Source organism: Acanthochromis polyacanthus, chromosome 3 (genome assembly GCF_021347895.1).
Source record: "Acanthochromis polyacanthus isolate Apoly-LR-REF ecotype Palm Island chromosome 3, KAUST_Apoly_ChrSc, whole genome shotgun sequence".
Classification (NCBI taxonomy): domain Eukaryota; kingdom Metazoa; phylum Chordata; class Actinopteri; family Pomacentridae; genus Acanthochromis; species Acanthochromis polyacanthus.
Genome location: NC_067115.1, coordinates 36,643,423 through 36,655,055, shown reverse-complemented (window position 1 = coordinate 36,655,055; position 11,633 = coordinate 36,643,423). Strand labels below are relative to the sequence as shown.

The 11,633-nt window shown below is 37.3% G+C and overlaps 1 protein-coding gene across 1 annotated transcript; it reads right to left on the bottom strand.

Moving 5' to 3' along the window:
• Positions 1–2,772: 2,772 nt before the first annotated feature.
• Positions 2,773–5,759, bottom strand: si:dkeyp-75b4.8 (lipopolysaccharide-induced tumor necrosis factor-alpha factor homolog). The gene is made up of 4 exons (XM_022205489.2): positions 5,599–5,759; positions 3,253–3,354; positions 2,965–3,166; positions 2,773–2,878 (listed from the first exon to the last, which is right to left on the bottom strand). Exons 1-4 carry the CDS (start codon positions 5,735–5,737, stop codon positions 2,773–2,775), a joined length of 549 nt encoding a protein of 182 aa, XP_022061181.1. The 5' UTR covers positions 5,738–5,759.
• Positions 5,760–11,633: the final 5,874 nt, after the last annotated feature.

Here is an 11,633-nt window from a genome sequence, read left to right as displayed (position 1 = left end):
ATTTAAAAACAAATACTAAAAATTAAGTGTAACCAGTTTCAGTGACTGTGCCTCACAGCAATCAACAAGAAAAACACTCAGAGAGCACAGTGCTTCACCAAGGCTGGTCATTCCCCCATTTGGCATTGTCAGAAATGCAACATTAAATGCAGCACTTCTTTATTAGTTGTCAGAAATCATGGCAACATTGAATGTGACCATTTAATAAAGATGTACCCACAAACAAAATGACCTTGCGCTGAGCACATGCATGTGTTATGCATGTGTATGGATAGCGGATTGCGTGACCTAAATATGTGGCAGACAGCGGGAATTAATGGCACTCGGAAACACCCCAACAAATTAATTAGTTGTTTCTTGAATCATTTATGACATAAGTCCCGATAAGTCCGCAGCAGTGGATCTGTTGTAGGATCACAATCATATGATCATCAGCAGGCAGCTGACACAGAGTTCACTTGTTGTCATGGTTACAGTGACGCTGTTCCACTATCTCGCAATGATACAGAAATCTTTAACAAATCCATGGATCCAGACTATAAGCCACATCACTGCCAGTATCGAATGAGGTGGTCCCTGTGCCACTTCTGACCTTCACTTAAAATTTCATCCAAATCCGTTTGTCTGTTTTTGTGTAATGTTGCACACAGACGGCATAACAGACTGAAGGACACACGTTTGCTGATGGTCACATAGCTCCGCCGCATTGCTTGGTAAGTAATTAAGTCACTGTTTGCATTTTTATTTATGTTTTGTTCAAATAATAGAATTCAAATAGAAAATCACCAACCTGTGGTTGTCAAATAATTGCAAATTAATTCAAATATAACCTCCGCATGAGTTCACACATGTAAACGTGTCTTTGGCCGCTACTAAAAACATTATGTAGTTTTTAATTGAAAGTTTTATCAGCCTCAGTGTTAATCAGATGTTACTGATATTTAAATCACAGAATACACTTTAAAGCCACATTCATGCTGACTGAAGCTGGGTGCAGCATAATTATTTAGATATTATTTATAAATCAGTTCAACTCACTTCCTTTCAGGCTGTAATAATAAAGGTATAATTTGAGATAAAAGAAATATTAAGGGAGACATCAATCAAACAGTGTGTACACACCCGCAATTCAAAATCACCTCTGTGCATTAACTTTTATTAATCATTACAGAAGAATTGTACAGAAAAATAAATTACAGCCTGAAAAACAAGTCTCATTCATCATTGAAGTACACGAGAACATTTGCTGCATCTGCATTAAAAAATAGAGGAAGTGTTTGTTCTTTGTGTCGCTAAATATAGAAAACACCATTGTAAAATTAATGAAAAACAAAAATCACAACAACATATGATGATAAATGTGCTCTATTTTTAGGTTATTGCTACGTTTTTGTTTTTTGTTTTTTGTTTTTTGTCTGCAGTGCAGCAAAGCAACCTGTCCTCACACTGTACCATCTGTAGGTGCAGAATCAGCATTCTCTTCCTGCTCATTAAATTTTAATTAAAGCTGCAGTAGGCACAGCTACCAACCACACAAGCAACTTCAAATGTTCAAAAACTAAAATCTATATTCACACAAGATCCAAGTCCTGTTTTCCTGAGTAAAAGTTGTCTGTTGAACCCACTGTGCCATCACATCCTGCTGCCACTGAGGACTTTATACTGTTTTACACAATCTGAGCGATTGACTGAAGTGTCCTGTTACAGCAGGGCCAGAAATAAGGGGGGATAAGGGTGGCCAACATAAAGTAAAAAAAAGCAAAACACTCAATCCAACAAAGAGTAGAGGCTCATTAGAAGCTACACATAGAGCTGGAGTTATGACTCAAAGATTGCATGTTGGAAAGTGTGTAAATAGTGTAAAAATGCATCAATTTATATATGCAAATAAAGAATCTAGTTGTATAGATGTAGATTTTGCTGTGGAAATTCTTGTACCAACTCTGGAAAACAAATGGCACAAACCACTGTACCTGAAGAACCAAAGCCAAACACTGGATGGACACAGTGTAATCACTCAATTAGGTGAGATTCCTGAGCCTTGTCATAAAAGAGTCATATATGTACTTATCTTGTGCAATTAAAGTTGTAATTATCTTATTAGCCATTGTGATTAACTATCAAGTGTTTTTAATTAATTAAAGGTCAGGTGAAAGAAGATAAACTCAACGGTGGAGGAAAGTTTCTGTCATAGATTATTTGAAATAACAGTATATAAAATATTAACTCAACTCGTTCCTTTTCAACATTGTTCGTTATACTGTGTATGAGTTCTTGGATAAGCACAGGTAAGAGTGAGTCACCCCAATTATTTGGCCTACTGTTTGGTGAAAAACAATTAAGCAGACATTGTGCCAAACAACTGTGAGCAATCAAAGGTTCCTCTCAGACTTATTATTATGGAATTTCTGCCCAATTTACCAAAAAAGTAAAATAAAATGAAATAAAATACTGCCTATACCAGCTTTAAAATCTACTACAACGAGCACAAGTTTAAATCTAATTTGAATCTGAAAATTACAAAAGCTTGTGAAGAATGCCTTAAAATGTACAAAGCAATATGCAGAATGTGAGTCGTTATTCTAGTGCATACTCACCTTTCTGCAGGTTTAAAAGGAGGCTGTTAGAAGAAGATGAGAATTTTGTCCTTAATAGCAAAAAGTTCCAAAAACGTCCACATGTGCTTGTGCAGCCTCTCATCTGTTCATCTTTATGATCTTATGAGTTTGTTCATTTATATGAACACAAAAAAATGTGTGGAGATCAGGTGCATCATCTCATGTAAATATGCAGCGGAGTTTCACACCGCGGACAGGAGTGATGAGCATCCTGTAATCCACGAACCATCAGTGGAATGAGACAGAAACCACAGACCAGCCTGAAACCCAGAACACATGAATGAAGCTTTTGTCATGGCTCCATCAGACTTTAATTAGTGTATTATTATTGTGTTTTTGCTCTCACCCCATCAGTGTGAGGAGGATGCACAGGCACCAAGCAGCTTTTCCAGGAGCATACTGGACTTTAGTGGTGACCAGGTGGTGGCAGTGTGGGCATCGAACCAAAGCAGGGGAGTCTCTCAGGGACGGCACCAAGACAGGAACCGGCTGAGGCTGAGTCACAACCGTCTGAGTCCGCATGCCCCTGCGAGGCGCCGTTACACCGACTGGGATTCAGAAAACAGAAGAAGATATCAGGTGGAAGTGCTTAGGAAACAGCAGTAAAGGTGTAAAAGTGATACGGTTGTGATACTTTGTGTGACTGGATGGACCGTGACTCCGATGTTTTGGTGGTTTGAGGTCACTGCAGTTGGCACTGAGGGAGGAGCCAGGACAGGAAATGGATTTGGCTGAACTGTATCGAGAAAAAAAAAACAGTATTAATTCAACAATTCTGCAATTATATCCAAAGCGACATACACTCAAGAGCAGATAAAACACAAGCAAGAAGAAAACAACCTGGAGAGGAGCCAAAAAAGTTTTAAGACTCATCTCATTTTGAAAATACTGAAACTTGTGAAAGCAGTGTTTCAAGGTTTCCTCTGAAAAAGACCTCTATCCACATAATAAATGCTTGAACAACAGAAACATGGCTATAGCATTTCTATTTTTTAACCCTCCTGTTATGTTTGTTTCTCATGAACAGCAATGATGTCAGTCTGACCTGGAGCATGTTTAATCATCCAAAAATGGCAGACACCAAAAAATCTCAATAAATGTAGTTTATATCTCATTACTAACTCTGTTATTAACAATTTAGTAAAGGAGTTAGTAATGAGAAGATTAATAGCTATCAGCTATTAGCAATAACCTAAGAACATGGTGAATAAGATAACTATATCTTATTCACCACGTGTTCATGCTCAATTACTCCTGATTTCTCATCAATGATCTTGATACCCGACATAGAAATGCTGACCCAGACCCTCTGTTTGTGCTTGCCTTGGGGCAGCTACTGCCATAAACTGAGTGTATTTAGTGCAGTGGTGTTCTTTTCCTCTCACAGATCCTGTTTCAATGTGGATGAGGATTAATTTGCTTTTCAGACAAAAATTCATGTTAAAACTTATTATTAATGTACATTGGAAAGACCTACATATGAATACAGTAGTTTTACATGACAGTTTAAAAAAAAATTAACATTTGAATTTTTTTTCTTTTTATGGAGTTGATAAATCAACATGAGACACCTCTACTGTTCAGGGTGGGTTTGCAAGTACTGTATGTGGAATTTCATTTTATATGTTGATTGCACTTACTAAGCTGAACAGAAGAAGTTTCATACTGAAAAAAATATTTTAACAATTTTTAAAATATTTTTTCACTTTAAAATGGGTCAATTTGACCAGAAACACAAGAAGAGAGTTATGGAAAAAAAAATAGTGCATTAAAGCCCAAACTTGATAAGATATGTTTAATTCTAATAGTCAGAAAGAACATTCTACATATCAACACTGTCATTTATTCTCCAGCAGAAAGTTTTTTAATATTCATAAGTTTAAGGTTTCTCATTGTACTCATCTACAATTCAGCTTCAGATCTGCAGCCTAATCCTGATTATTTGTAATTCCAGTTTCAGATATCTATTCTATTCAATTCAATTCAATTTTATTTATACAGCACCAATTAAAGGTCAAATTGTCTCAAGACACTTTACAGAACCCACATGCCTGACCCCCCAGAGCAGACCTAAGGCGACAGTGGCAACAAAAACACCTTTTTAACAAGAAAGGAACCTTGAGCAGAACCCAGCTCTTTATGGGGGCTGACCTAGCTGCCTGCTGGCCGGCTGGGATGAGAGGGACAGAAGAGGTAGAGAGGCAGAAAGATAGAAAGGTAGAGGAGTAGAGAGGTAGAGAGGGGTAGAGGGGGAGAAGAGGGGGTGGGGAACAAGGAACATATCTACATTCTCTTAATTTTAGTTTATGATCAGGTTCAGAATATCTTGTAATAAATTTGAACCAGTGTGGAAAATATGAAATCTCAAACAGGAATTTTGCCTAGCCTCAGTGTAATTAAAGATATCTTAGTTTGTGCAAAATGACATTGCAGATGTCTGTAGTTAGACGGTACACCGTTTAGATGACAGAAATCATTAACAGAACAGGACAACAGACAGAAGGACAAACAGATGCTGATCATCACATAACTCCTCCACATTTCTTGGCGAAGTAATGAGCTTTTTTTCTAAATATGCACAATACTTAAAATGTTTCTGACTTTTTTGTTTTTCAATGATGCATAGTTTTTCAAATTTCTTCGGAACGGTATCAAAAACAGCCTTGTCTGTGCTCACACAGACTGTTTATATATGTAAAAACCACATAGGTGGTAATTTACATATTGTTGTGTTCCTGCTGCCTTCATACAAGGAGAACATTGTTGCTGTTTTAGATAATGTGTTTAAATGCAAATACAGATTCATGACATCTACTCAGAATAAAGTTCACTTATTAGGCTTACTGACACTCATGTTTAAGCAGGCTTGAAAAATTTAATTAGGACACAAAAAACCCAAACAAAGTGAGAACTTCAGCAGGCTTATTCTGGATGTCCTGTCAGTAGTATCTGGCGAGCTGAAACCAGATTTTTATCTCACCTGCTTCTCCGTAGGTGGGTGGAGGTGTTGAGGGGGACGGTAGGGAGGCGTCGTACGCTGGGGGAGGGGAGAAGGTGAAAGTTTCTGTCACCCCAGCAGGAGGCTGGCGACTGGCCTCCTCATACGAAGGAGGTTCCATCAGGAGATCATCCAGTCAGACGGGAGACAGACGGAGATCTACACATGAGAGCAAAGTCGAAAGTCTCAATAAGATAAGATAAGATTGACTTTATTGATCTCACAAAAGATAAATTTACTGTTACAGGGCTCTTAGGAACAAAAAACAGAGGAGTGCAAAAGTCACGAAAGATATGTGCATCCTCCAAGAGTTTGATGTGTGGAAGGTTTCACAAATCGTTGTTCTTCTAAACTACAGAGCTGTGGCTTTGCTATAAGACATTTCCTTTCCTCCTCCAAGTGGTCTTTTTGATCTGCTGTCTCTGTTTGTTAGTTGGCAGGATATCAAGAAAACTCCTCAATATTTTCTGTTTGTATTTTGAGGAAAAGGCAGCAATGAAGCATTTTATGGTGCCTAATTTATTGTGCTCCCACTCCACTATTGTGTTGAATGTTTTTGTTACTTGTCTTTTAGTACATCTCTATTTATTGCATTTTTTATAACTCTTTTAACCCACTGTTGTGTTTTCTGGGATACTGTTGTATGGTTTTGTTTTGTATAGACAGATGCACAGAGAAATGACAAATTAAGACATCTTGAATCTTGAATGTCAAATCTTTTCACTAAGGATTGTACCACTGATCTGAAACCAAGTGCAGACCGGAGCTTTTTTTTTAAAAAAAAGTACAAATTCATCATTTCAAATCCTGTTTTGGATACTTTTAATGACACATAATAGAGGCAGAGGTAGGTAAACAATGAACTGTTTTTGTAATATTTTTAGGTTTACTATTATCGTCTGCTATTCCCATGGATGATTAAAGTTGTTTTGTGTTTTCACAAGAGATTTACAGGAATCTGAACGTGCTTGACAAATCAAGTATAACTGATGGATGGAAGGTAAGGTCAGAGGTAACTTTATCAAAAATGCATTTACAGGGGCGAGCTGATTAGCAGCGGAGTTTCCAGTTTGTTTCCTGCAGAACCAGACTTTTGCTGTATGTCATCACCCTGGTTTCTCTTGTCTTTTATCACCACGTTGTCTAAATTAAGGTAAAATATGGCAAAAATAACAACTTTTAAACTGCAGTTACCAAACAGAAATGTGTCATTTTTCAGCATTTGATTTTCAGAGTCTTAGCAGAGGCGGAAAAGGTTACTTGTGTTGTTTATGCATTAGTTTGGTTGCACCATAAACAGCTTGTCTTCTGCTGTTGTGTGAAAAATGCACCTGAACAACATTTTGCACTATGAACAATAATCTTTGCTCTTTGCACGACTCTCACTTTAATTAATTGTCGGTTTGTACTACTGTGTAGATATAATTATATTTTACATGTGTGTATTTCTATTTTTCACTTTTTCTATAGTTATTTTATTATTCTCGTTTCCTTATTCCTAGAGTGACACCAACAGCTGAAACCAAATTCTTTGTATTTGCCTATGTACTTGTCTATTAAAGCTGATTCTGATTCTGATAGTAACAAAAAGTCAAAGCTCCTCATCCTCAAATAGATCTTCACCAGGAGCACTGACAACAAATTAGAATAAATGAAACCAGCACATAAACTGTACCAGTTTTCATGATATTTCAAGACATACAATAAATAAAAATCTAGCTTCAATGCAATACAATGTTTTTTTTCTTATTTACTAGTGTCCTCACTTGACTTAGGATAACCTGACAGCTTTTATTTATTGACAGCAAGAAAATTACTAGATTGTAACATGAATGCAATGCAATGTATTCTAATACTTTTTTAACTCATCCAAATGTGTGTTAATACTGGTAAAGTCTGTGGTACTTCATGTATCACAGCAGTTAAGTGATGCACTTTAGTCCGACTGCTGTGGAAGTTTCTTCTATCATCACCTCTTTCTGTGGCTCAACAATAGAAAGGTGTGCTGTGTATTCACCTGTCCGAGCTTTCAACAGAGTGCTACTGTTTTAAAGTGGCAGAGGCAAAACAACACACAGCAATATTACAGTATAATTAATATATATACTGTCTGTTTCTCCAATTTAACATATATATGTATATACGGCCATGTTTTGTACACTAATCTCAGTTATTATTAAAGTTAAAATACAAAAGTCACTCCAGAGATAGGGGAATTTTTGTCTACTTGTGTGTGTAAAAATTGCCGTATTGAATAAAAAGTAGTATTTTAAAATTCAAGACATTTTTAATACAAGTAAAACAGAAATATTATTTTTCTCTAATGAAACTGATGAAACTTTGTGAAGTATTCATCTTTCTAAACAGGTCATATTCACTATCTGCCTGTTACTATAAGTTTAAAATAATCTTCTCATCATTACAGACCGAACACATGTAACCCTAAATCAGAAATATGTCTTTTCATGTCAATATGTCACCTAAAACCAACTGTATGAGCTGCAACACGCCTGTTGAATACAGCCAAGTAACTCGAGCTCACATGGAACTCTTTTCTTGTGTAAACAAGAAACATCCAGGCCCTGGTATCTGATCTGAACAGGCACAGTCGTGACCTCCACCATACACGCTCCATAAATACAGCGGGGAAGCAGCAGATTCAGCGGTCTTTAAACAGTGTGATATATGAGAGCAGTGGTCTTACCTCGGACAAAGCAGGAAACACGGCTGGCAGGAAAAAACACGTACCATGTTGGTGACAGTTGTGACATCACAGCCTGCCGAACCAGTTTTCCTCTGGAATTACAAACATTTTGCTTCTCACATGCTGGAAACCAACCCTTTACCTGGTTCCCTCATGCAGAGTCATCCTGCTCACCAGCTTCTGTTCTGTCAGTTTACTCTGTTACACCTGTTTTCCAAACTCATTCTTCGTCAGCACTTTGTTTACACTCGGGCAACCATCAAAACGTCATCCATTTATAGGCACAACATTTGCTTAGATCTGACTACTGATGCACATAAATTATGTAAAGTATAGACTGTGTAACTATGGTCTGAATGGAAATAAATAGTGAATAAAATAGTGACATAAGTACAAGCAAACAACTTTCCAGGAAATATTTCAAGTTGTGACTGACTCTTAATGTTTTCTTTTTGAAATACATGCAACTTTGTTGCAAAAAGCTCTTTCATTTAGGTTCCTTCATAGATTTATTATAGGTCTTCTGTAAATATGAGTCAAAAACATACGCGCAACAACTTACAAAATCACGTTCCAATCTATCGATAATATAATAACATGTCTCAGGTCAGATACTACACAAGCATTTGGTTAAACCTCCCTTTGCCATCTTCCCCTCAATTAGGTGGTTTTGGTTTCCGTCTACAAGCTTCTGGTTATCTTTGACTCCTCTGGAGAGAATTGGTGCAGTTTAACTAAATGTGTTGTCTTTCTGGCTCAGACTTGTTTCTTCAGGTTCTTAAAGGCATTATGGAGAATGTTTTTTTTGTTTAATTTGTCTGATTCACATAAAATGAATATACTGACCTTTAGTGGACTTGTATGTATGGTCTCTCAAAGAATAAAAAAAAAAAAAAAAACTGTGGACATGGCAGGACCTGAAAAACATCAGCCAATCAACGCGCTCGGACCGAGGCGCTTGGTTTGCTCCCTTTCCTGTCAATCAAAAATCTTCCTGCTCAGGCCTAGTTACGTAGATTATGTACGCCTTGGACTTACGTGTTTTCTGTATGTGTTGCTTTGGTATAGCTTCGTAGTTAGCTGGCGACTTGTTTTGCTCATCTTTTTTTACATAATGGCAGATAAAGATCCAGGGGGACCCAGCCGTAGAAGACAACTTCACGAGTGCTACGCAAGTTTCTGGAGGGGGGCGTTTCTTCGTAAATGTTAAGAGGGGGGAGGTTAGAGGGGGGTGAGGGAGAGGTTGTATGTGCGCATGCGCATGCTACGTTCAAAGTCGTAGGAAATTAAATCTCCTCTAATGCCTTTAATGGATTTAAGTCAGGGCTTTGGGGAGACCAGTCTAAAACCTTTACTTTAGCCTGACTGAACCATTTCTATATCATTTTTGTTCCATGTTTGAGCTCATTGTCCAAAATCAACCTCCTGGCTGATGATTTTTTGTTTTCCTGAAGAATGTGGGTGTAATCCTCCCCATCGTTATTCATTTACTTTGAGTAAAGCACCAGAAGGGCTTCAGAGCAGGATACTGCCACCCCCATGCTTGACAGAAGGTTTGGTGTTCTTGCAATTTAGTGCCTCACCTTCTTTCCTTCTGACATATTTCTGGTCATTGTGGTCAAATTTTTCCATTTTCTTCCTGATCGTGGCAGCGACACAACTGTGCCAAGTGCTTCATACTTACAAACAAGTTATCCTTTCAAATAGTTCCAAGTGACTTTCTTGACAGGTTCCAGTCAATGATTTTCTTTGTCAGTTCTTTGCTGAGCTCCTCAGACGTTCCCTCTGCAGTGTTTGTGTCTGAATCTAATGAATGTATCAAATGTGTCCGATTGAAATTAGCTCAGAGGAGTCACCAGCTGTAGTCAATCATAATTACTCACAAGCAGTTAAACGGTCACAGCAGTAAGCTAGATTAACACTCCTTTATACATCATCAAAAGCATAATTACAACTGACTACAACTAGGGACTCCTCTGAGCTAAGGTAAATAGGGCCTATTTGATACACTTACTATCTAATAAGTGTATCAAATAGGTTCTATTTAAATTAGCTCAAGAGTCACCAACTGTGGTCAATTGTAATTACTCACAAGAAGTAAAGAGGCCACGCCAGTAAGAAAAATAGATTAACACAAGTTTTTACATCACCAAAACTAAATTGATATTTCAAATTGTAAAAAAAAGACCCAACAGGTTTTGTAATTTTTTTTAGAAGATCTACAATAAATCTCTGAAAGAAGCAAAATGTGTGATTGTGTTTTTTTGCTTCTTTATTTTTTTTGTGACAAATTTCTGATGATGGATTGCTTCAAAAGTTCCATCACAGAAAATTAAGAACTCAGTGAGTCACTGGACACTCAATACTGTCATGCTATGCACGTTGTTTAAAAGTGTACGGATGTAAACATTTATTGCCAACTGTAACTGCAGTAATAGATCAGACAATCTGTTCAATCTCAATCATGTGATTTCATAGTGGACACAGGAGAGCGTCCTAACAACAAGTCTCACATAATCACGCCTATTTCAATGTTACGTGCTCAGCTATATTAATCCTTATTAATGAAGTAACATAGCTATTAATGACAGGGTCCCTGCTATCACATGCAGTTATATATACCATTTATTGTACATTGATTATAAATGTCAGTTATCAGCCTTTCTTGGTTACCTACTGGCCCTGAAAAAAAAGCAAAACATGCATTATTTTGGCACCAGGTTTGTTGTTTCCACCTCTGTTGGTTTCCTACAGCTGTCTGGTTGTACTGGGTGCATCCCAACCTTCTTCTGAGGAGACTTCATTTCATGTGTCTAAAGCACATAAATCACACTGCTCATTTATCTCATACTAAGCTTGACTAATGTGGTTTTTTTTTTTTTTTTTTTTTAACAAAAAACACCTATTTTATATTGATCCTGTTCAGGGAGGCCACAGGACACACTAAAGCTATATGCTTATGAATTCCTCCTGAGGAAGGCTTTTAGAGAAATTGTATTCTTCTAATAATAGGACTGCTACTTTGTAAAGACTTAGGCACAGTGTCGAAGTCATATCATGTTCTCTGTGGCTCTGGAGTGAAAAGATGCATTATTTAGTAAAATATGACAAGGTAATTTATCCTGGAAGTAAGATCTGGCAGATGAGGGCAGTCCTTTATCTGATGACAATTCTGCACTATTAGCTGTTGTTAAGTCAGCAAATGTTTTCAGTCCTTTCATAGTGACTCCTTCAGAGTCACTCAGGACTAAACATGTCTGTAAAACCCAGTTTGACTTGCGGGAGTTTGTGAATGCTTCTCTAACATGTTTGG